Genomic DNA, 27,463 nt, shown 5'->3' with positions numbered 1-27,463 from the left:
TGTTTTTCAATATGATTTGTTTTATAGAAATTATTTACAAGTTTTGCATGAGGTGATTTGGCTGTTGGCATTAAATACAATTTCATTAATGTTAAAGACTATACTCTTGGAAAAATTTTTTACATTGGTTTATGTCTAGCACTTAATTAGTTTTTGTAAGGATTCTGGTTTGCAAATAATGTGTATTATACTTATTGAGTGTTATTTTCTATGTAATATTAAAGCAATTTCACCTATTTTCCTCTTCAAGTAGGAAGAATTAAAGTCATTTTTAAAAATTGTTTACCAATTACTATTGATACCAATTACTGTGGTGAAATCTCTACTTACATTTGTATATTTAGCTACTTTTTAGAAATTTAATTTTACTTTATAGAATTTTGAAGTTGTTACCAAATACCTTCAGATGTGCAATTTTACAATCTTTTTGATATCATGAAAACGTTTTTGCCCATGAAACTTTTTTTTATGCTTTGTGACCTAAATGCTCCTATGGCCATATGAATAATGGTATATTATTTATCTTCAAGTTATTATTTATGTAGCATTTTTGTAAGTATTATATCAATCTTTTTGTTTTGTTTTAGATTGTCTCTTTTTATACCTACTTAGCCTTGAGCTTCTTTCATTCTTATTTTAGAGTCTTTTTTCTTAATGTGAGCTTATGCTTCCTGTAAATATAATTGTTATAAATTTAGGTTCCAATTTGCAATGTATTTTAAGTGCCTTTACGTTTATCTCTACTTTTTGTTCTTTTTCTCTTCTTTTTCACCTTCTCTTGAATTGGATAAATATATCTTTTCTTATTTTATGATTTATTCTCTACTAGTTTGGTAGTTAAGAGTGTTTCTTATTCTTTTAATGATTATGTTAGACATCATGGCATACACTTTTGATTTGTAGTCATATAATAATTAATAATATTATTTTTTCTTCGGCTTGGAAGGACCTCTTATATTTAATTTTCTTCCCTCCTGATATGTGCTACTACTTTTGTATGTTGTAAACACACAAAAAATAAGGCACTCAAACAGATATCTGTGTATATATGTATAAATATACAGACAAATGTTGACATATTTACCAATTTGATGGCTCACTGTTCTACATTCTTTCTGCATCACCATTCTTCCTTGTAGGATGATTTTTTTCCTTCTCCTTAAAAAATTTGCTTTAGACATTTGAATTAACACATTATCATCTTTTGGAGTACTTTCAAGGTATCCACTTTGTATTTTTATTTTAGCAACTTCTCTATAATTTGCCTAGATGTTTTATAGTTATTTTTATTAAAATTCATAGTGATTCTTTTATATATGATTTGATTTTTTTATTGACAACTTTGGAAAGTCCTCAGCCAATAAACCTTCAAATCATGTAACTATTCTTTCTGGCTTCTCTCGCTCTTTGCTCACTGTTCTATAGTTCACATCCTATAGCTCACATCCGATGTTCCAGCATGGATATTTTCTTATGATTTGCATTCCATTGTGTTAACTCTCTCTATTTGATTCAATTTGTTGTTAAATTCATAAATTAATTTCTCAACTTTATTCATTTGTTAATTTTTAAATTTTGTTTTCTAAATTTTTACATAATTTGCAGCTCAGTGATAAAATTACAAATCTTTTTTTTTTGCACCCCCCCCCCCCGTTAAGTTTATTGGTACATTTTAGGTATAAAATACATTTACATACATCACTGGGATCTTGTACCATTGCATGAGTATCTTGGTTCTTATATTTTTCCCCTTCCCCTGCCCTCCCTTCACCCCCTCCACCCTTCCCTATTGGCAAAATTTTGTTTCCATTCTTTTCCTTTTCTCATTTTTTCTTTTCCCTTCTTTCCTTTCCCCTACCCCTTCCACTTCCCCTGCTTCTTTAGAACTTAACTTCCTATTACACAATATCACTTATACATTTTTAAAATTAAAATATCAAGACCTAGGAGACATTACCACAGATTTTACAGAATTTAAAAGGATATAGAAAGCATATTTCAAAAATCTGTTTTGAAATAAATTTGACAACTTCTAAGAAGTACCTTGGAAGACAAATTAATGAAACTAACTCTGGAGGAAATATAAAATTTGAATAGCACCTATTAAAGAAAGTATATTCCTAGCTTGAAAACCTACCTATATGACAACAATAGGCTCAAATACATTTTAACTGATAAATTATATCAAGCATTTAAAGCAGAAAAAAAAAGGAACGCTTCTCCCTTCATTTTAGGAACTCAACATTGTGCTAATCCTAAAACTGGATAAACATAATAGAAGAAAAAAGTATGACCATAGATAGAAATTTGTTTAACCAAACAAACTATTAGAAGTCAGATCTGGCAGTACGTAGAAAGTGGTTTTATTAAAGGGATGGCAGTGTTGGTTCAGCATTGGAAGATCCACCCCCAAAAGTCATCATTTTAACAGAGGAAAGAGAAAAGCCATATGATCCTGTCACTAGTTGGAGGAAAAGGTATTAAGACTAAATTCCACAGCTGTTCATGGTAAAAGCTATGAGGAGACTAGAAGGAGAACAGAACCTTCTCAACAGATTAAAGACATATACTCCATATTTCCAGCGAGAACGCCTTATATGAATGGAGAAGATAGAATGCATTCTCCTTAAGGTGAGGAACAAGGGCAGATATGCTTACTCTTCATCTATCCACTAAAATTTGAAACCTAGGCCCAAACCAAAATAGTCTGGCAATAAAATGACACAACTAGGATAGGATTGGCAAGGTAGAAGCAAAATCTTTATATGTAGATGTAATGATCATCGACAGAGAAAATACTAAGAAACCTCTAGGACCCCCAAGAACTTGTATTTGAATTTAGCAGGATTAGAAAACACAAGGTATATATAAAAATTCAGGTCTGTGTATACTTGCTATAAATGAAGAATTGGATATTGAAATTTAAAAGTTATGTAGGAGTACAAATGACCTAGAAAAGTAAAAAGAAAAAACAACAGTGTTGGAAGACATTTAGTACCTAATTTTAAGACTGCTTCTAAAGCTACAGTAATCAAGGCAGTGCTGGTGTAAGGAAAGACATATAGGTCATTGGAACAAAACAGAGAATCTAGAAATAGAACCACACATATATAGTCCACTGAATTTTGAAAGATTATTTAACATTACCATTTTGTAGACTATAATCTCAATTCAAGAGCCAAGGAAAAGATAGTGTTTTCAGCAAATGGCACTAGAACACCTGGTATCCTTATATAAAAAATTAACATCAACCCTTTATTTCCATACATAAAAATAACTTGAAAGGACCTGTGAACCTAAATATGACAGACTAAAACTATAAAACTTTAAGAACAAATTATAAGGGAAAATGTTTATGAATTTAGGGTAGGCAAGAACTACTTAGGATACAAAAAACATGATCTATAAAAGAAAAAAATTGATAAATGAGATTCCATCAAAATTTAGAACTTTAAATGACATAATTAAAATGAAAAGTAGTCCTTAAACAGACCATATTTACTGTCTATATAACCTATGACCAGAATATATAAAGAACCCTGCCAGCTCATTAATAGAAAACCCAATTAAAAAGTAGACACAAAGAGATGATAAATAGCCAGTACAGCACAAGGAAAGGTGTGCAACTCTAGATTCAGAAAAATACTAACCAGTACGATAACAAGATTGAATTATACACTCATTAGGGAGATGAAGTTAAAAGTTTTAAAAGCCTGGTCATGACTTTTGCTTTTTGTTGGATTCTTCCCCCTTTGAGTTTAATTTGTCACACCCAATGGATTCATTCTGCTGGGTTTCTTGGGGTTGTAATCCTCATTGTCTTTTCCTAGGATATTGTCTAAAATTTTTTGGAGTGCTGGTTTGGTATTCATGAAGTTCCTAAGGTGCTCTTTATCATGAGAGTATCTTATTTCTCCATCAATTTTGAAAGATAGTTGCGCAGGGTACATCAGTCTGGGTTGGAGGCTGTTTTCCTTTAGGGCTTGAAATACATCACTCCAAGCTCTTCTTGCCTTGAGGGTTTGCGTTGAGAAGTCTGCTGTGATTCTGATGGGCTTTCCTTTGTATGTGATTTGTTTCTTTTCTCTCACTGCTTGTAGAATTTTGTTCTTCTGTTGGATTTCTGGAATCCTAACTATTATATGCCTGTGTGTAGATTTTTTTTTGATCATGGCTATTTGGAGTCCTATATGCCTCACTTATCTGTATGTCAAGTTCTTTTCCCCTCCTTGGGAAATTTTCTGCCATCACTTCTGTGAACAGTTTTTATATGTCATCTGCACTCTCTCCTGTTTCTTCATTGATTCCAATCAGTCTTATGTTATTCTTCTTTGCATTGTCTAGCAGCTGCTGGATTGATTTCTTGTGTTCCCTTACAATTTTAAAGCAATTTTTCTTTTCCTGGTCACTAATTGCAATCTTATCTTGTATATCTGCAATTCTGTCCTCACATTGCTTCATTCTGCTGTGCAGACTTTCGATGGAGTTTTTAATCTGGAAATCTGTTTGCATCTGTTTTATCAATTCCATTTGTTGTGTATGTTGGGATTCCATCATGTTCCTCAGTTCCTCTATTTTTTTATCTGTGTCCTCTCTAGATTTATTAATCATGTCTTGCACTATGAGCATAATCTTTGCTGTTATCTGATAAATTATTTCTGATTTCATTTTACCCAGATCCTCTTTTTTTGCCAGTTCAGGGAATCCAGTTAGTTGAGTATCAGATTGTTCCATCTTGTTTCCCTTTGGGGTTCCTGTAGGTGATCTGGAAGTCTGTTTTTGAGGCTTTTTTATGTGTCTTCTCATTTCCACAGGGAGGGGGGTCTTGATCCTGGCACCCGTGGGGCTCACCTTCTCTGCCCTAGGAGCATGGAATGGCGGCAGGGGAGCCTCCTCTCGGGTGCTGGGACTGGCTCAAATTCTCTTAAAGTTTCAATTCTTGAATATTGTACGTACAGTTAATTTAAAATATATGTCTTCCATCTATCATACCTGGTGACCCTGTGAGTCTGTTTTTATTTTCTGTTATTTTTTTTGTTTGCCTTTATCTCAGCCTATAATCGTGTTAATTTTCTCCACAAAATGTTTTTTTCTTTATTGATAATTCCAGGACATATTAGTTGTATTATGTCCAGTACTTTTGAGGAAGATGAAGAAACAAAGGTTCAAGTATATTTTGTAGGATCAGTCAGTAAATTGTAGAGCCAAGTTTTGACCAATGTTAGTCTAGCTCTTACCTAATTCAATGTACTTTCTCCTGTATTGTGCTGTAAAGACTTCCTTTCTACCACACTAAGAGAACTACTATTTGAAATTGCCCATTGGGTGCTCTTTATTTTTCAGTATAAGCTTCTGATACATTGATCCTGATTGCTAACAATTTCTTATTTCGTTCAAATATTAGCAAGCATCACAACTTGGTGCAAAGTACTAGTGAATAGAGATTGCAGTTTCTTATTGAAAGAATAGAGAGATATATAGGAATAGTATGTTTGTAAAATTTATAATTCAGGTGAGTATCCCTACTCATTAAGCCAATATATAGGCTGTGCCTTTCTAAGCATTAAAATACAAATATCAAGACAATGTTTATAAATTTATTTTTGTATATACTTATGTGCTAAATGTTTGAAGTCTAACTCATAAACTATTGTAGACATTAGCTCTAATTTATAGTATACAAAATTTATAGCTCAATAAATTTAACTTACTTGCCATATTTATTCAGCAAGTAGGTGATGAGCCCAGGAGCCAATCTCTGTTCTCCTGTTCCAGTGTAATAAATTCTGAATCCAATTCTTCTGGCTTTACAATTGCAGCATGAAACAACAATGTGTGTTCAAACTAGATGCCCGAAATTTGAGAATATTTTAAAATTGAGCTAGAATAACAAATGACATCTGAGTGAAGTGCATTTTGGAATTCTTTAGTTGCATTTAACAGGACTTTAGTCATCAAACTTTTTTCATACTTTGTAATATTTCAAGACTGATTTTAACTTAAAGTCTCTTTCTCATAGAGATGTGCAAAAAATACAGTTTTACTCATCACCCAAGAAATTTTCCAGACAGAATGATTTTTCCAAATACAATAAGACGATTTATGATGTGTTGCTCCACTTGAGTGGAGTACTGCCACCTGGAATTAGTTCAAGTCAGTCTTTACCTGTGGATGACACTAAAAGGGTGATTCAGCTTCATTTTCAATATTCTTCACTTCTGGATTTTCTCAAGTAAGTGCATGAATATACTAATTTCAGCATGTGATTATAACTTGGATAAATAAGTGAATGTGTGGATGGATAGGTGAATGGATAGATGGGTAGGTAGATGATAGATAATAGATAATCTGAAATATTTTTACCAAATATATTTTGTCAAATATTTATACACAGTATTGTATACAACATAGAAAAATATATACTCCCTCATAGAAAATAAGCATTCTACGATCATTTAGACTCATCCCCTAAGGCTGTCATTTTCAAATTTTTCATGCATCTAAATCACTAGGAGGGCTTGTTGAATCAATTTTGCTCACCCTTAGCAGTAGAATTCATTATTTAATTTGCATTTGTAATAAGTTGCAAGGTAATACAGGTAGCTCTGGTCCGTGACTTTATTTTGAAAATTCTGATCTAAGTCATATATGTCATATAATTTTTACTGAACAAAAAAGGGATGAAACCAATAAACGTTATTCCTCAAAATACTGTTAATATAGTCTCATATTATGGATACTGTGAGTTTTGATTTTTATAACTGAAGTCTTCAATATTAAAATAACAAGCACATGAAAAGTTCCATATATGGTTGATATAAACTATAAGAAAAATTCTTGTTATTATAATATCTGTCTTCCTCTGCAGAGATTAAAATGCAAGGGGCTAAGAAATAGAAAAGCAGTGTTCATTAAAGTTCTGAAGGGAATGTTGCTGAATTTTTATTGCTTCTTTGGTCTGCATTTATACCATCCTTGTTCACGGAAATAGCCCATATACATAGGAAGTACTCTTACCCTATCGTCATGCTCCTGAACCACTGAAATATAATTTCTTACTTATAATTATTTATGTAATAGGGCTAATATGTTTTGAAATATAATAATATGCTTTTCTCCTTTGCTTCCTTGTCTATGGAATCTGCCTCACGTTTGACCATGGATATTTATTTATCTGCCTTAACAGGCATGGAAATGAAGGACAAGAGGACTCCTAGAGCAGCAATGCTAATCAAAGATTTGACATTCAGTTTTTTATTTGCAAATCAGGATTTTTGAGTCCCTAGAAGTGCTATTTATTAAAAGTTGGACACAGTGTTAATTTTTTTTCATTTATTTGACCTCACAATTATAGCAATATTCAAACTGGCTAAAGTTTCTTATACCTTAGAATGCAGCTAGAATTTTCTAAGTCCCTAAAGGAGACTGATTCAAAACCCAGGCAGCCAGTCATGGATATTGCTACCTTGAAACATTAGCAGGGCCCCATTGAAGAGGAAGAAGAGTAGCAGATGGTTGGCCCTGAAGCTACAATATGAATGACAGATACTTAAAGACTGAGTCGTGGCTGAATCAGTTATGGGGTGCTTACCAATCGTTAGTGAGGCTAAAAGACAAAAGATCCCTATTTCAAGTGTCAGCACCATATGATTACATGACAAATAGGTATAAATAGAGAGGACACTGTCAAAAAGACCGAGGGTACAGAAAAGCAATTAAAAATAATCGAAGAGCCAGTGTTTACCAATTATGTCCTCTTATTTATTAGATAGAATGAGAATTTTACGAAAATTTTTATGTTGAAAACAGAAAGCCTATGATTTTTTTTTAATTTACCACTTCCTACTTTTGATCCTTAAAGATTAATTTAATATGGTAAACCCACTAACTCAATAAGGCAAAAATTGAGATACATTTGTTTAAGGAAGCTATTTGTATGCTTAAAATCTAATGGAACCTTAACCAGAACCCAAAATGTTTGAATACTTATATAAATCCTTACTGTATGTGCTGTAGAAGTTAAACAATTTCATTGGAAAATCATTAAACTCTATAGTACTTACGACTGTTGTGTTATGCTTGTAGCATTCTTGTTGGCACAGCTCCCAGTAGTGTTGACATTAACATGGGTTGTTTCTGTTTTGACATTTTATGATATGAGAATGAAAGTAAGGAAGAATGATTTTGGCATTAAAGCCAAGCCATTCAGATTTATTTGCTCTTTATCAGCAAATACATGCCCATCGGGATATGTTGGCTATGATAAAATTACTTAGCATTTAGAAAGTGGCAGCATGGTTAATAAAATTGGATCATTAATCCAAGATATGTGCATGTGTTTCATCATGGAAATAAATATATTAAATTTAAAATAGTCATAAATACTATTATCCTCCCCACTTAAATTTGATCCCAAGGTAAATGAGAGCTGTTTTACAAGTGAAATATATACTTTATGCAATGAGAAATTCACTTTTAAATACTGTTGGATTTTTAAAAATTTTTTGAAGATTAAGTTTAAAATTTAATAACTCATTGCATCTAATTGTGTTTTGAACTACTCACTGTCAACTTTGAAGAAATGTTCAAGTAGGACAAGTAAGAAACAGTTTAATCAAATCAGTTGTTAAGGACAGTTTTCTATAAAAGTACTGACCATGCAAAAGATCTGTTGAAAAGGCATAAATGTGAATACTGTATTATGGATTGATAAAATTAGACCTTAATATAGATTAAGAATACATATTGATTACAGCATCAGCATTTAAAATTCAAAAGTATGTTTTTCATCCTTAAGTTTTACCCAGGTTTACTCTGTTACACACTATAGAATACTCCAATAAATGTGTTCTCCCTTCTCCAGAAACTCTCATTTTAGTTATTCTTTTATAGTTTTCTTTAGGCTTTCTCTTGCATTTGATAGAAATGATCACTTCTTCCTGAAATACTGTCTCTGCTTTGATTACAAGAAAATATTCCAGTTTCTTCATATGTTTGTGTTGTCCTTGTTTCACTTTATAGAATTTCAACTTTATAGGGACATCATCTTAATGCATTCTTACATAAGCTTTAGGGTGGTTATTCCTGCTGAAGGGTAGCGTTACGTTAAAATAAATTTTATGTAACACTAAAGCAATTCAAATATAATGAGGATTCATGAGGATAGAAGTTGCCAGAGAATAAAGAGAAAAGATGATGTTTGATTTCCAAACAAATTTTATTCATGTAGTATTTCTTCCTTTGGTTAGACTGGCCCAGGCTCACATCAGACTTAACAGCTCTACAAATATGCTCAATACTTCCACTCCTATAGGAGTTTACTTCCTCGATTCTCTCTGCTCATTTATCTGTGATCTCTTCAGGATTTGAGTTTTGAGTATCATCTTTACCCTCTTTTCTGCTTTTTCTTTTTTTCTTTTCTCAGTAATTACAGAACTGTAAACTGCTGAAAGTGCCTACTGAGTTGAGCACTTCATGCAGCATTCTTTTCTGTTAAATGCTCTATTGGTGAACAGTATTCTATCTTCATTAAATTAGTTATACCTAACATTCAAATCTTTATTAGGAAACCCTTGGGACAAAATAATCTAGATTTCTGTGCAGTGCCTCTGTTGGTGATTGACATTAAAATGAAAAGTTTGGATAAAATTCAAAAAATTTTGACAATTAAATAATATATATATTAAGTGTAGTAAACTATATACCTAAAATATATTGTAAATATATTGTATAATATAAATAGATATGGACTGCTTCATGTGTACTACTACAAGTTTACATAATAAAAGACTCCTCAATTTTTTGGATATTTCTTTTGGAAAAAATATTTAATAGATTACTTTATATTTGTTTTTTTTTTCATTTTCAGGCATGTGTGGTGATAGGAATTTAGTAAACATTAGATGACTATTGAGCTATTAGATGCTTTGTTATATTTGAACTTTTTCAGATTTTCTTCAATTTTGTAATGTTATAATAGCAATAAAGTGGTTACTACATTGACAAAAAGGACCAAGTCATATCACTGTATATTCAATTAGCATACAAGGGTGGATAATTATGATTATAGGCACTTAGTAAATTTATTATCATTTATCCAGTTGTCTAAAGGAAACATTATATGGACATTTCATTATTAAGGGGTTTTTTAATTAATCATATAAATTTTAAACTTAAAAATTAAGATTCTTCAAATATAAAAGAAATAATATTTTTAAATAATTTCACTGAAGGTCAGTGCAGATGTGTATTATATTATTATAACTTGGGCTTTTCTTTTTTAATTTTAGTACTCAAGGAGGATGTATTTCCCATATAATGCCAGAATTTCTGCTTGAACCACGTGATTATAAGAAGTGGCTTGAAATTTCAGTAAGAGAATATAATTTCTAGGAACAAATTTACACATTTATTATTGAATTTAATGATATTAGTCTTAGAAGATTCCATCTAGAACCCTTCAATTTTATATGTGAAATATACTAGGGCTTTATCTTCTTTGGAAAGTCTATATTTTCTTTGTGTTTATATAAGATTCCAATGCAAAAATAATTACATGACTCTCTAAGAATTGCTTTTAAGGAGAATTTACGTATGAATAATGGTGTGGGATTATGTTAATTTTGTCCTTAAAATGAGAGAGAAATAGTGAGAAATTAAGGAAGAAATGCATAGGTTTCTCAGAGTATGCATTGATTTTTTCAGAAGATAATTTTTTAGAAGAGCTTGAAGGGCTTGAGGTAAATATGCCATAGTTGTGATACTGTCACTATGTTTACCATGTGATATGAGAAGAGAGAGCCCAGTGTCTATTTTTGTCACTATGTTGAATTCCTGAAGCCTAATTCAAAGGGAGTGTTTTCATCTGGGGTCATGGTTCAGGAGAACTTTTAATCTTGTTCCATCACTTCTACTACAGAGTGACATAATAGATGTATTGAATGAATAAATCTATGACCTAAATAATGGACTGTGTGCTCCAGAAAGTTACCTATGATGATAATTTCTACTTATTGGCACATAGGGAAATACAGCTCATGATGAATATCTATAAAGGGCATGCACGTGTTTCATATTAAAAAATCATATGCTAAACAGTTAAAATTTTAGACTTACATTTGCCTTGAAGTTTAATTTTTATTGTAATACTTTATTTCTTAAAGTCCTCCACTAATACTGCTTCCATGGATTCATATACACCTAAGGGAAAATGTCCTTATATTATTGATATGAACAAATTTGAAGCCTGGAGCAAATGGGCATGGACAGATATATTCCTTCAGATTTACAAGGTAATACTTCCACTCTAGTTCATTACACTTTTTTATTATTTACATGTATAGTGTACTATTTAAAATATAGGCAGTGCTGTTATAAAAGATTTTAAGATACAATACCTTAAATAAGAGAGATTTTTTGTTCCATATGGAAATATTGAAAATGATTGTTTCAGAGATAGGGCATGCCTCTTACATTCTCATACTAAGCTTTTCTCTATGAGTTCAGTTTCTCAGAATGAAGAGCAGGTAAAGGAGTAGTATAGGGCTAGAAGATATCTTTCACTGATATCACCTGGAAAATGCCTGACTACCATTTCACATTCCACTGAGCAGTGTTTATTTGAGAAATATACTTTCTAGAATTGATAGCTAAAATTATATTCTATTTCTAAATGGAGAAACTAAATAATGGATACTAATGAAAGTTATATTCTCCACTTCTTTTGTACAGTAGGCTTTCTTTAAAGTTATGTTGGAATGTTATTCACCAAGGACTATGGCCTAGACTATGGTCTTGAACTATGTATTTTCTGTCTTGCCTCCCTGAAGTTTTGTCCACATAGTCGAGATTTGGATAGATGTTTCCACAAGTGCTGTAATTTTCTTCTCTATTTTAGCAAAATAAGAGTCCATATTCATATGATATTCTAAAATCTATTCTACACAGCCATAATTGAAAATACCAACAACTCTTTGCCTATTGGCAAACATATGCTGAGAATATTACATTTTCCATTACCAATTACATAGTATATGCTCTGCTTTATTAGCTGCATGATCTTGGGTTTGATTTGATAACCAAAACTATGAAATACAGTAGACTTCATAGTGTACCATGTTAACTTAGCTTAAATGAATATACAAGATAGATAATAGTACAGTATGTATAAACAACAACAAAGCAGGGGGCTTGTGATTCAGGGCATAGCTTCCAGCTAGAGCTCACTCCAACTATGTATATATATAGCTCATTCCAGCCATAACTCACTCCAAACTGAAGTCAAAAATGGTCACAACAGATGAAGTTTAGTGGGTATGGACAATTTCCATGCAGGGATGCCTGGAAGTCTGAGTACTGCCCGGTTTTCAGTCACATAATGCACTCAGGATAATAAGTTATCACTTATTACTCAATACAACATCTTGACAATGAGTCTTTGCTCCAATACACAGTCAACTTGGATCTCCCATAAATGTGCTTTTGTAAATCCCTTGGGTTAATGATGTAAAGAAACTCTGAACAAGTGTTAAAACAGCTATTCCTACGTCTAAATAAAGTCATAAAATGGCTGTTTATTTTTTCCTTCTAGTCAACCTAGTCTAGCCTATTTAAGATGATTCTTCAGAAGAAATTCAACTATTTAAATTGTCTAGAAAATCTAGAGTTTTAAAGACAATTTAATAATGAAAATTATCATCTGTTTTCTATGCTGAATAAAACAACATATAATTAAATTGTCATTAAGAAACAAACCAAATATAACACTACAGTTTACATGAACATCAAAGTGCATACAGCAGAGGTGGGGTTGCACTCAATATATATATATATATATATATATATATATATATATATACACTTAAATATATATACACTGATATATAAACTTATATATATCAGTATATATATATATAGAAGTATATATTACTAATAATAATTTTATCATGGTACTTTTAAGCCTTCAATATATTGTATTGTGATATAGCCAAAGACTGTTCTTTTACATGGCCAGTCTTTTGGGCATTGTATTTCTTAAGTCACACCTTTAACAAAATAATACAGATCATTAAAACTTAAATTTCCTCAATTACCTGAGAGAAGTAAAAAGGTGTTTTGTTCTCTATAATTATCACTGCATTCTTTCAACTCATGCTTTGTTTGGTTTTAATGTTAAACAACAAGTAATAACACTCATCCAGGTTATATTTGATTTGCATGTGAGGGGATCTTGTACTGTATATATGTTTTGTTATTGATTTCATTTTTCTAGCGATTAATTTTAAGTATTTTACAGAATTGTGATCCTGTGACAAGATGAAAACTAAAACTTCTTTTAACACTAATAGTTTCAAAAGCATTTCTGTAGAATAAAGTACTCAGGATGGTGCCTCTTTTTGTATTAAAGGTTACATCCACATTCCGAGGGTCAGTCATTAAATTTGAATTTTTAGTCATTTGTAGATCTTATGTTCTTTGCAGAGGAGAGGTGACAGATGACCGAAATTCTGAGCCAACTCAGACTGTTAGCCTCAAACACTTATCTCATCAGATCTATTCAGATGAATCATCATTGGGTATTCTTCAGAAAAGGATCAGAGTCCTTTTCAAAGGCTTTCAGTTGCATTGTTATAGTATATGACATTTGAAACTTAGAAGTTCTAGATCACAAAACTTCCAGAATTAAAGAAGAAAAAAAGCAGTGATATTTTAAATCTATCAAAATGTCAAAATGATGCAATTCACAATTGTGGATGGCTAGTCTCACTACACATATGCCAGATAAATATTCAACACTCAGCAATAGAGTTTTTAAATAAAACTTTAAAAATAGTTCTTATAGCAGGAAAAAAAGAATAGTTTTGAGACCCTCATAAGTATCTTAATAATTTTTAAACTGCAGATATTTGAGACACTACATATAGTAGATACCTACTACATAAAGAAATAACCACTTTTTTCCCAAAGTTACAATAAACATATATGACTATGAATGTAATTATGTTAGATTGAATTCTTCTAGAAGCAGACTCTGAGACAAGTATCAGGTACATTATTTCAAAGGTGATCCCAAGAAACAAGAGTACCAGAGGAGGGAATTTAAACAATGTACAATGAGGCTAACAGCAGGTGCTTCCAAGTAGGTTTTGTGTTGGGCAACTGAGGCTCAATCCTACCAGATTTTTTGGATGGTATTGTAGAACATATCTGATGTGTACTGCAAGTAAATGATGGGAAGAAGATAGAACATTTAGCTACCAATCACCCTATCATTGAAAGGAGGTTGCTTCTGGTGGCCTAACTGTATTCCCGCATGCCGGAAAAAATATCCAAGCAACAAAAATTGGTGCATGTTCACAATAAGCAGCCTTCATAATATGAAGGTGAATGATGGGTAGATATGATTAGGATAACTGCAGTATTTCTATAGCATGTATCAGTCAAATTGTGGTCTCCATACCAATGCCATTGGATTACTGTCCATTAAAGGTTTGGGATGAGCCAAGGAGCTGACTTGTACTGTCATATAAAGCAGTGATCTAACTCCTGACTCTTTCATTTAGGATTCTGTGAACAAGAAGAAAAAATATATATGTAGAGAGAGAGAAGTAGTATTATTGTAGTAGTAGTAGAACACAAGCTGTTCATCTCATCTAGAACCCATGCCAAATGGCTAGCAGTGAATAATTTTGAATAGCTCTTTTCTACAGTACTTTACTGATTAGACACAGAAACCTTTTCTTAATATCACTTTTAAATCCAGATATGTTTTTGTGAAAATACATGTATTAATACATGTAGTATACATGGTGATATGATTTCAGTATGTCACGTTACAGAATTGTATATATTTTTGTTATCTTAACAACACACTTCTTCAGTGAGTATCAATGTCAAAATCAGTTTTGACTAGTTAATATTACTTTGACTTTCAAAATTTTAATTTTTTTAAGTTGCATGAGCTGGTAAAGAAATGAGGAAAGCATTTCAAATACATTTGTTTTAAATGAATTAGCAGTCTAACCTAATTGCATGATGTGATGCCCTATAGAAGCAAAAATCTGTGCATTGAAAATGAGTATTAGTGGGATGAATCTCATCTCTTCTTTTACTCCTGAGTGAATACACTTAAAGAGAAAATACTGGTACCTTTTTTTACCTTCCTATCATATTTTTATATACTCTCCAAATATTAATTTGTTACTTTCTTCACTTAAATCTAGTAAAAGCTAACTTTCACAATTTCAGGTTCTGGTTTTATCCAGGGTTGCACCACGGTTCTCCAATGCTGTCCCTCCAATAAAGGTGCAAAACACACAAAAAATCAGCCCTTGTTTTGTATCCAGCAACATATATTCAGATTCAGAAAGGATTCTACTTAGTTGGTTGAATACAAATTATGAAAATACTCGGCAAATTATATGGGGAAACTGTCAGAAAGGTGAGAAGTTATTTTTTTTCTTTAAATAAATCACTGGAAATTGTAGTATAACAATGTAAAAGGAACTGTGAAACCATACTTAGACCATGGGTTTTAGACCTAACTCCATCATTTATTCTCTCTTCTGCAAAAAAAAATCCTTTCAACAACTGCAAGATGAAATATTAATAGATGATTCTTTAGTTTTGAAGAATAAATGATGAAATATGTAGAGAGATGCTCTAGAAATAAAACTGCCCCTAATATTGGTGCTAGGATTTTCAACTTAATAAAGTATTAGATTTATTTGACATTGATTAACTCTTGTATTTAATTAGTTTAGATCAAGTGAAGTTTGGTGAAAAGTCATGTTACGTATCATATCAGGGTATGTTGAATATCAATAATTGCAGTAATGCTTCATGAATTCTTTTGGTGAGTGTGTCATGTAAGGTTCATGCAATGAGATGTATGAGTGTTCACAGACCAATGTGAGTGAATATTCCTTAATTCTGTCCTTGCAGGATGATAGTCTATCAATTTCTAATCTAAAAGCTTTAATCTCATTTTTACAAGTTCTAGATGCTAATATAGTTGTGCTTTTTTCTTAGTCATAAACATTGATCATAGTGACATTAGTATACAGTCATTGTTGCTTCAATTCAGCTCTGTTTCCAAGTACTTACAAGCATTTTGTTTTTAGAGTAGGTTTTATTTTAACATATAATAACTTAGTTTTGATAGTCAATGCTCAGAGCTTAATCCAAACTTTAGAACTAATGGAAACATTAAGAGTTTGATTTCGTTGAGACTGAATTTTAATTGCCCTTACCTTAAAGTTATTACTTTAGGGCCAGGGATTTACCTCAGTGGTTCTGCTGCCTGCCTTGCAAGTGCAAGGTCCTGAGTTCGATCCCAGGTACTGCTAAATAAATAAATAAATAAATAAATAAATAAATAAATAAATAAAGTTATTGCTTTGGAACATATCGTGACATCAAGATTGAAAGATATATATTGATATAATATATTGGTATTTAAGATCTGTAACTTCTTTCCTACTAGTAGATATGAAGAAACTATCAAGATCTGTATCTTATAAAGCATATTTTTAAATTTAAAAATATAAACAATAAAGTACAAACAGGGACTGGGTATGTACTTTAATGGTGCAGCACTTGTCTGCAAATACAAGGCCCTTTGTTTGATTGCAGCAAGAAAAAGAAGAAGGAGGAGAAGAGGAGGGCAAACAAATAGTAATAAGCTGGTCTACACCTATGCACATAAAATTATTTTGATTATTGTGGAGTAACACTTTCACCATAGTGTAATAAAATATATATATACATTAAATTATAAGTTAGTTATAAAATTATTATGCTTTCATTTTTACCAAGAGAATATTCCATACTAATTAATTTCAAAGAGCTTGCTGCATTTATGAATAATGCAGTATAAGCATTTACCCGTTTCCTGTTTTCTTTTTTGTTCCTAAAGTTGGAACTGAAAGCCTTCCCATTGAGCTACATTTCCAGCCCTTTTTTAATTTTTGAAATAGAGTCGCACTAAATTTCCCAGTCTGGGCTTGAACTTGAGATCCTCACCCTTCTGCCTCCTCCCAGAGTACTAGGATTAAGGTAGTGAGACACAATGCCTAGCTCACTTTCTCATTTTTTTTTTATCACACTGAGTCTTATGCCTTTGCATAACCTTTGCACTTACTATTCACCATACCTCAAGCAATATTTTCCCATTTGTCTTTATTATTCCCTTGTTAATTTCATTCACGTTCCTACTCAAAAGCCACCTCATCTGAGACATTTTTTTCAATATCTTCTTTAAAACAGCATATAATTCAATCTTTCTCTTCTGTGTTGTTATTTTTTTTTTCAATAGCATTTTCCCAGCCTAACATATGTATTTGTTTATACTCTCTTCCGGTAGAATGGGGGTTTCTTTGTAGGTTCACATTTACCTATTTGGTTCATTGTTATATTCCCAGAGCCTAAAACTGTGGCTAGAAAATAATAGACACCCATTGTTTTAGTTTTATGCTTCTATAACCAAGTACCTGAGATTAAATAAATAGTTGTTAAATGAATGAATAAATAAATAATGGGACACAGGCTGATTTTATAAATTTTACCTTATTTTATGTAGTTGAATATGTATTATCTTAGTAGGTTATACTTTTTGATGCCAATGTGGAAGTCAGGTTGCACAGCTGAGAAAAACAATAAACAAGCACAAAAAAACACTTTCCATATTTGGCACTAGACACGACTACAGGGTTGCATGCTTAGTAAGTGAGGAGGTCTGTGAGGAGAAGCTCCTTCTGAAGGGCAGGTTATTTATCCTTCGTTTTCCAAACACTTATAGCATTTTTCACTTCAACATATTAAACCTTCCATATTTAAGAAAATATATAAGCCCCCGAGAGTGTAGGGAAATGAGTAAGTTCATTTCTGTGCCCTACACTAACTGTCTAAAAAGAATTTTAAACTACATGAAATATTTCCCTGGAAAATATATGATACAAAAATAAGTGAATTGTTCTAAGGGTAAAAAAAAGACTGTAAGATTAAAGAAGAGATGTGTTGAGGTGGAAATATGAGAGATTAGTGAGATTCATTTGAGGTATAAAAATCAATATAAATACAGAGCCAGAGGTGAGTATGCTTGGGTCCTGTGGAAATGGCAGCCCAAAATTCAAAATTGTTCAGTCAATTCACAGATATGGAAAGTATATAATACTTGAAGGTTGTTTAGACCACATGATGCAGATTGCAGAAGAATTTCTACATAATTCAATAGGAAAGAAAACAAATTAGAGTCATGGAGGGACAATTCTAGCTCCACTAAGAAATTGATGTGGTTTGCAGTGACAAGTTAAGCAACAATTGAATACAAGAGCATATACAGTATTAATGTGGGACTCATGCAGGTTCTAAGCATAGAGGAAAAATAGAAAACCAATGTAGACAAAATTATAAGGCAAGGTCTGTAGGCCTTTGCCATTTATTGGATGCAGAATATGAGAGTCTAAAATTTAGTTAAAATACCTGGTCTGAGCCACTTAATTCAGTGAAAAAAAAGAGATGATTTGAGAAGAAGATGATGAGGTCCATTTTGACCATGTGGAATTGGAGATGCCCATGGGAGACAGAGCCATGCACCAATATTTAGAAGTTACCACACTACTTACCCAATGAGTTTGAAGTTACTGAGGTGGGATTGGGACTTGTTTAACAATGGCCAAGAAAAAATTATAGGCTCAATACAAAGAATGAAGTTTTGAGAGTTGGAAAGGATAAGGCTATGAAGGAGCAAAACTAAAATAGAGTAGTAGAAGTAGGAAGGGAACAGAAGAGAGGTTTCATAGAAGGCAAGTCAAGAGAGAATGTGTCAAAAACAGTTCAAGGCATGGATTGTGTTAAAAAAAACCCATAACAATTAAAATAAAATTCCTGTTCTACAGTTTTTAAAAGTGATATTATATTAACTGTTGAGAGGTAACCAAAGGAATTTATGATATAATCTCTGGTGTTTGTAATCCAGCAAGAGACTTGATTGTATATGTGAAACAGATAAATTGTCATTCAGGGATATATATTTGGTAAGTCACCAAAATAAATGGTAGAGAATCTAGAGATTCAGGAAAGAAATATAGAGAAAGGAGATAGTTGCTGTCATAGTTACTTTCTTATCACTGGGACACAATACCCAACACTTGAAACTTAAAGGAAAAGGCTCACAGTTTGTAGAGGTTTGGTCCATAGTTATTTGGCTGCAAGGCAAGGCAGCATGGCAGAGGGTCATGTCAGAGGAGAGTTGCTTATGGGATGGTAGTAAAGGAGAAAGAGATCAAGAGAGGAGGAGGGAGCTAAACCTTCTAGGCCATGCCCTCAGTAACCCACCTTGGACCAGGTTTCACTTTCCAACATCACACTTATTTATAAAATCATTAATGGACTAATCCACTGATTAGTATTAGACCTCATGGTCCAATCACTTTCCCATAGCCCCACCTTTGAGCTCATGAGACTTTGGGGGAACATCGTGATATAAATAATAACAGTTGCTATGGATGCAAATGTGTGGAGTGCAGTATATTTCTTGAAGAGGAAAGATAGGTGATAAAACTTAAAATTAAAGTGATGTAGACTGTCAAAGACTCAACACACTATTTGTATAAAAGAAAACCAAAAAGTAGATTGACTTCTTCAAACATAGGTAGAAAAGGGAATTATATAAGACAGGGCAGAGATGAGAAAGAAAACATGGAGGAAAAAAATACAGTGGGTCTTCCTCACAAATTTTATTGGACTAAACTGTTTAGTTGGCACAAAGTCATTCTTATGAGTATTCTGTCCTTATTCAGTCCCATGAAGCAACAAATAATAAATTTTTAGTTGTTTGTAGATTTTCTAGAAATTCTTGAGAGTTTAGCAAGGGATACAATACAACAGGCTGTTCCTTTTTTTTCTTTTTCTTTTTTTTTTTTTTGGTATCGGGGATTGAACTCGGGACCTTGTACTTATGAGGCAGGTGACAGAACCACTGAGCTAAATCCCCAGCCCCAGGCTGTTTCTTTTTAACCGGTTTGGCAAGGTCCTTTTTCAGCACCTCTCCCTCATTTGGGACAGATATACTACATTTTCCTCATTTATGATTACCGTGGTTTCTTTGCAGTGATAGACTCAGTAAGGAGATGGTGAGGAAGTAGAACACATGTTAGACAATATTGACTAGTAAAAGTTAGAAACAGTTGGTTTAATGGTTATGCTTGACTGTCTTGGAAGCTGCTCAGGGGATTGGTGGAGCATACTTCTGATTGTGTCTGGGCAGATAATAGAGATGTGACCTTGGGGTCTATATATGGTCCCTCATCTTTTCTTCTCTAGCACTATTCCCCTGTTCTGCTTCCCTGCCTCCATGATCTAAGCAGCTTTGCTCCACTATGCCCTTCAACCATGATGTTTCTGACTTGGAGTTTGCTGACCATAGACTGAATTCCCATAAAACATGAACCAAATCAAACATCTCTTCCATCAAGTTGTGGGAGTCAGGTACTGTGTCCAGCAATGGGAAAATTGACTATACAGTTGGTATGGAAGTGCAGTCATCCAGGGCTTTGAATACAAGCCAGTGTTTTAGGACTTCACTCTGTTGGCTACAGCGAGTCTCAGGAGATGGCTAAGCTGGTGACTACTATGATAAAATCAGTTTGACTGCAACAAGTCCATAGATTGAAGTGACTGGAGGTTGGACATTTTTCAGACAACACACATGGATTTGGCACTGAAAGTAGAGTAAGATATCTTAACCTGGGGCTTGTGTGGACTTGATCAGTATTGCCAAGTGTCAGGCAGTCAACCAATTAGAGTTTGGAGAAATTTCCTTTCGTAACTACAGACTGTGGCCAGGAACCACTTTAGCTACTATAAGACAGAGAGAGAGAGAGAGAGAGAGAGAGAGAGAGAGAGAGAGAGAGAGAGAGAGAGAGAGAGGGAGAGGGAGAGAGAATGAATGGGGAAGAGCACCATCTCTTTTTGAAACTCCCTGGCATGTGATGATTTGTGCTAAATTTTGTGAAAATCAAAACACTTTCCATTATAACATATAGATGCCTGTTTTATGTAAATAGGGTACAGTGCTTGCCATTAGGTGAATTTTCTGTTATGGACTGGTCCTTCTGTTTCCAGTAGCTCTTTGTACTGTGTATACTTGACCTCTTATCATTAACAGTATGGTAGAATTAACTGTTTTCACCAATGAACAGTTTTTTACGCCTAGTGAATTTGTAGTGTAAAAAATATTCCCTGACAAGATTAAGAACTTTCATTTAACTATACTCTTAAAATCCTAAAATTGGAGCTTTGTTAGCTGTCTATTCAAAGGAGCTCGGCCATACTAGTTGTTACATTTATTTTGAAATTTTTTATTAACCAATAATTATAGTTATTATAAATAAAAATATTGTTTTGTGCATTTATATGTATGTGGTAATTTTTTCATGTATTATTTAAAGTTACCTTTGATTTATGAGTAAAATTTTAAAAGTTTCTTTTATAATAGTTTGTTAAGGCAAACAATGTTCAGCACGTGTTTGGGAACTTGAGATGACAAGTAATAGTGTCTACAGGTATTCTTAAAAGTAATGGGACACACGTGTCAATATCACATTGTTTCTCTGGTGTGAGAAACTGATAGTGTAAATAAGGACCAAAATGTATAATAGATATTGTGAAATGGGAAGAAAATGTTCAAATGGGAAGGGGAACTAGGGAGGGGAGAGGGGGAAAGGAAGGAAGAGAAAATTTTTTTTTAAATGAGAAAAGAAGGAAAAAATGGAAACAAAGCTTTTGTAAATATTGAGGGGAAAAGGGGTTGAAGGGATGGGAGAGAAATGAGAAAAAATAAGAATCAAGATATATCATATACAGGTACAAATTCCCTATGATGATTGTGATCATTATGCATGTCTGAAATGCAACAATAAACTCAATTAATGTTTTAAAAGTAATTGGATTTTAAGATCTTAAATTTGAAGTCATTGGATTGTTTCAAGTATTTCCAATTTCATTAAACCAAAACTAGTAATTATTTACAAAAAATCTACATTTTTTAGAAGCTCCAAGTTATTCCCATAATATTCAGTATATTTATTACTGACATTACAAGATTGAAATGCACATACACAATAGAAATTATGTAATACCACATTCTAATGTTATATTTGGTCTGTTTTATTTCTGGAAAGTGACCACTAGTTAGTATACAGATGTCACAATTAGTGCAAAGTTAAGCACTAAATTCAGAGTAATGTCAAGCAGGCAAAACAAATGTGAGAACAGAAAAAGTCTTTCCAGTGTATTAGCAGGTTGAGTCAGGGAATCAGGATGAAATAAGGCAATAATCATATGTCCTTGAAAATGCAAGATGTAAGTATTCACCAACAGTCAGATCTCGATCTCTAAAACAGAACCCCCCCTTCCCTCCCCCCTCCCCCCCATTCCTCTGCCTCTTTCTTTCTGTCTCCCTATCCTTCCCTTCCTCTCTTTTTTGCTTGCTCTGTCTCTCATTCATACCTACTCAGAGCTAAATGGCCTTCAGACAAAGACCATTGCAATTGTAGTTGAACAAATTTGGTTTAATGATCATTGTAACAAGGGAGACATGCTAGTATGTCTAAAAGTATACTGTGAGAGATTTATAAGATTTGTTCAGTAAGTATGTAAATTGAAGAAGATGTTCAAAGAAGCCAAAATTTACCATGATTAAATGCTCTTAGGAACAGTGATAATTGCATGATTAACTTAACAAATTTTATCTAAAGAGAAGAAGAATAAAGTAAGATAATTCTATAATTGGTAAAGAAGTAGTAGTCACTCCTTAAATTATCAGGAAATGAAAGTGAGCCAAAAGAGGAGGATGCTTGATGTTTCATGGTTTCTACAATCAGTTTTTCTACCTATGCTTAGACGTGATTGTTAAATATTCTTGTTTTGTGGCACTTCATCATAATGACAGAATGATCATGTATGATGTTGGAGTTCTATGAGACCATTTACATCCAGTTACAGAATAACATAGCCTAGCTGTGAGAATTGTATCAGGTCATACAGATGTCAAAGCCTAGTTAGTAGTACCAAGAAGGCTCTCAGGTGTGAGGATTTGTTTTTCTCTGTTTTCATCAAAATCACCAAAAAAATTAAGAATGTTTCTTAAAATATGATTTTATCCAAATGAGCCATTAGGATCTGTAAGAAATCACAATTTATTGCATTAATTACCACTACCATTTAAAAATAAATTATTACAACTACAGATGTGTTTCCAGTGCCCTTTGTCTGAAGGCCATTTAGGTCTGAGTAGGTATGAATGAGGGACAGAGCAAGCAAAAGCAAGAGAGGGAGGGCATGAGAGGGAGAGGGAAAGGAACAGGCAGAGGAATGAGAGAGAGAGAGAAAATTTTAAAGGCAACAATTAACGATCACTATTCCATAATATTTACTAAGATAAAATGATTAGTAGTAATATTTGCTGCTAACACATTATAGTTTAACTCTTTCTCCATTGTAAAGAGTAGACTTTGATCTGTAACTGAATATAAACTAGCCTAACAGTGTTGAGTCAGTATTGACTGACTCATTATTGACTGAAATCTTAAAGATCAGGAACCAGAAAATCAGTGTCAAGTTCCTGAAGAAAGCAAAAGTATTCTGAATTAAGGTTAAAGACAGAAAGAGAACTCTTTTTGTTTCCTTTTTAGAGAAAAGACAGTTGTTGGTCTTCAATTTGGTGATTTTGTTGAATGTTCCTGAATTTATGATATACATTCTACAATTTGTATTTTCCTTACATCACAGACATTTGAGTTGCTTGCATTTTGTTGCTATTAAAAATAAAGACATAAGGACAACGTCCTGAATTCGACCCTGGGTACTTAAAAAAAAAGAAAAAGAATAAAGATTTTTTAATGTATGAATCAAAAAAGGATCATGAAAGTTAATCAGTTCTTTGAAGGTAGAAAACCCAAGAGTATTATGTAAGAATCAGTAAGGGTTTGTCCCCGTTATGGATGGAAGACATGTCTACAATAGGACCAAATGAAAAATGAATTCAGTTATTTTCTTCACTTCATATAGTAGATTATGATTCTAATTAGACGTTTTCCAAAACCATGATTAAAAACCATGATAGCCAGCATTTTGGTTTGTCTATTAAAGATTAAGAATTTTACATATACTTGTTCATTTAATATTCAAAATACGCAGCATCAGGTAGTTAAATGTGAATATTATTTACAAAAAAACTAAAGAAGAACAGTTTATTTTCCCAGAAAACAGTGCGGCTGGAACTTGAATCTAAGTAGTTTACTTGAAACCTCATGTTAAATATCATTGTATGAGACTGCTCCTTCAAACTATTAATCATAGTCTTCTTTATCATTGATCTCAATAATTGTTACATATTCTTTCCTGGTAGCTGTCTCATTTTTTTTCTTCCATGTCGGTGATTTTTAAGTCTCATTTCAGGCACCTTGGGAATAAAAACACACATATGACTTCCATACCCCCGGTCAATTAGAAAAGAATCTTTGGGGTTTTTCCTGTACATGTGAAGCATTCAGAATTTTTAAAGGTGATCTTGATGATCAGTAAAGTTTAGAAATGCTAATATGTACAAATTTAGAAGTAGAAAATATAGAGACATTGTGTAAGATAAATATTTGTACTACAAGAAAAACTATTTCCTGAGATATGTCTTTGATTTGAAAGAAAAAATTATGAACAGCATGAATTCTGACATTTTTAATTGTTTTTACATGTTTTGATCTTATGCTGTATTGATACTCAAAGCTTTCACAGGTGAGATAAACTATTCTCATTTCCTCTCAACTTCTTCAGTGTCATCATTTCTCCTGTTTATTATACTTACATTTTCAACATTTATATTTATATTCTATTGTCAATATTCAATCATGTATGCTACCTGAAATTTTTACTTTTTATTCAATTATTAAGTGGCTGAATTTCAAAATTATTTTGTGTTTGGAACTATCACATCAAGGATCTTTAGTCTCTTTTTAAATATTTTAGCTTTACTTATATGTGAATGATATCTTAAGCAATTATAAAGTTTGATTATTATTCTTTATTTTTTTCTGAACACAGAACAGTGCTCCACTGTCTTACATCTGTTAAATAGCTGTGAAATCTTAGATCAGCCTGATTCTTCCTCTTCTTTACATGAATTGCTTTGATTGGCTCTAAACTTTTTTTTATTTTACCAAAGTGTATGTGATACTGAGAAGTTTGAAATCTGTTCTATATTATTTTCTTTGTAACTGTGCCATAATTTAGCATACTTTTATAAGTCAAAGATACTTGTTGAAACTGAGATATTAAGAAACATTTTCTAACTTTCTATTAATATATATGATCTTATTTTACATTTGATTTTTCATACACAAAGAGTACATTGAACATTTGGGATTATTTTGCAACTTATTTTCATTATGCTACGAATGTTATTTTTTTTAGGAATTTCATAATGAATGAGATTAAATATGTATGTATCTTAATTTGTTAAAGTAAAAATGATTTTTAAATATGAATTAACTTTGTTAACTGAATTTCCATGATAAACAACATTTATACCTTGCTGATACCTTACTGATACTTTAATTTTTTTTCTTTGCTTAACCTAAGTTATAATTAGTATATTTTTGTTTGCATGTTAACATTTTTTACAAAGTTTAGGCAAACCTCAAATATTTGGAGAACACTGCCTATTTTGTGGACTTTGAAAGAGATTCTATAAGAGTGACACTGAATGTTTATATATATATGACATGACATTTTTTCATCCTTTCATCATTTTATGGACCTAAGTTGTTTCTATTTTTTGCTTATTAGGAATAATGCTGCTATATAACTAAATATATGCATATTCTTTGCATGTACACATGTGAATATATATGTGTATGTATGTATGAATCTATATATAGTGCATGAGAGTGAAAGAGAGTGAAATATATAGTTGAATATTATTTAGCTGTAAGGAAGAATGTGCTACTGATAGATGCTACAACACTGATGAACCTTGAAAACATGCTAAACATGAAAGACACCATAAAAGAAGATATCACATGTTTTATGACTCTTTGTTTCTTGGAACGTGGTCTCTATACTGCCCAGACTGACCTCAAATTTGAGACCCTTCTCTTTTCTCCTTCCAAATACTTGAAATTATAGACATGTTTCACAGTTTCCAACTTTATGATTCCATTTTTGTGACATGTCCAAAATAAGCAAATCCATAGTGATATGAAGCAGATCCACCCACCCAGAAGAGAGAAAAGGGAAGTAACTATGAATAAGTAATGTATTTCTTTATGTGTTGTTAGCATAGAGTGATTATAGCCAACAATAATTTACTATATATTTCAAAATAGCTAGAAGTGAAGATTTTTAATGTTTCCAGTGCAAAGAAATGATAAATGTTTGAGTTGATGGCTATATCTGATTCAGTTATCATACATTGTATTCATGTGTTGCAATATCGCACTGTAACCCATACATACGTCAACAATTACTGTCAATTAAAATATAAAAATATTCTAAATATAGATATTATACAACTCTAAATATAATACAAAGCAATGAATTGAACAATTGGGTGAAATTTATGTTATGTGAACTATTTTTAATAGAATGCTCATAAAATATACTGTTATAATCACTTAAAATAGAATTGATTTAGCAATTATGATCTTAAAAATAAGTGAATCTGCATATTCTTTCACTTTGATTATGTTCAACAGCTATATCTCTAATTCATAATTCTACCTAGGACCAGCATTTTATTATTGTAATATGTCTGTATATTTGATGTTATAAAATTTTTAAATGGGTAAAAACATAACTTCTAAGTTAAATTTTTTTAAACTGTGTCAGTCTAGCTATGTTAGTGCACCCCTGTAACCTCAACACTCTGGGAGACTGAGTCAAGAGGATTGCAAATTTGTCCCCAGCCTGGGCAATTTTGTGACTTAGTGAGACCCTGTCTCAAAATAAAAAATTAAAAAGAGTTGGAAATGTAGCTCAGTGTGAAGGCTCTTCAATTCTTGATAGTATACTGAAAGAAAATGTATCAAAATCATTTGGATTCTTTGGTTCCTGACAAATGATGACTAGATTAGACTGTTGGTTTTCTTTCAATAAATAGGCCTAGACTGACATTTCTAGAGACTTTGTTAAGCTGTTTTATATTTCATAAATATTGGAATTCTACACTTTCAACAAGCTTCCATTTGATGCTGGGTAGCAAAACCTTACAGGGACTATACAAGAAAGAATAGCCTATGTCAAAAGAGCTATCAGAAAACCAGAAAAATCTTTTACACACCTGAGGCCGTAGTAAACTGTAGTGAGGGCTTGACAGCAGCCTTGGATATAAGACAAAATACAAGCATGGGATGAGAGATTAGAGAAGAGCTTTAAAGTTTTGTTTTTACCTCTTCTCAACATTGCCCTG

At 32.3% G+C, this 27,463-nt stretch overlaps 1 protein-coding gene across 17 annotated transcripts in view; it reads left to right on the top strand.

Moving 5' to 3' along the window:
* Cfap47 (cilia and flagella associated protein 47) overlaps window positions 1–27,463 on the top strand; it is a 512,210-nt gene that overhangs the window by 141,729 nt on the left and 343,018 nt on the right. For all 17 annotated transcript variants that reach the window (XR_015442441.1, XR_015442442.1, XR_015442443.1 and 14 more), the window contains 4 exons: window positions 6,020–6,232; window positions 10,290–10,371; window positions 11,163–11,291; window positions 15,247–15,439. Coding sequence is in view for 14 of the 17 variants with exons in the window: in XM_087189881.1 (XP_087046007.1) it covers window positions 6,020–6,232; window positions 10,290–10,371; window positions 11,163–11,291; window positions 15,247–15,439 (617 nt within the window). In the remaining 3 variants the exon portion in view is untranslated. The remainder of the gene's footprint in view (window positions 1–6,019; window positions 6,233–10,289; window positions 10,372–11,162; window positions 11,292–15,246; window positions 15,440–27,463) is intronic.

Source organism: Heterocephalus glaber, unplaced genomic scaffold, assembly GCF_053883595.1.
Source record: "Heterocephalus glaber isolate CG9 unplaced genomic scaffold, H.glaber_assembly_v1.0 deba00001547, whole genome shotgun sequence".
Classification (NCBI taxonomy): domain Eukaryota; kingdom Metazoa; phylum Chordata; class Mammalia; order Rodentia; family Bathyergidae; genus Heterocephalus; species Heterocephalus glaber.
Note: the sequence above shows the minus strand (reverse complement) of the source record. Positions and strands in the feature narration are given on the sequence as shown.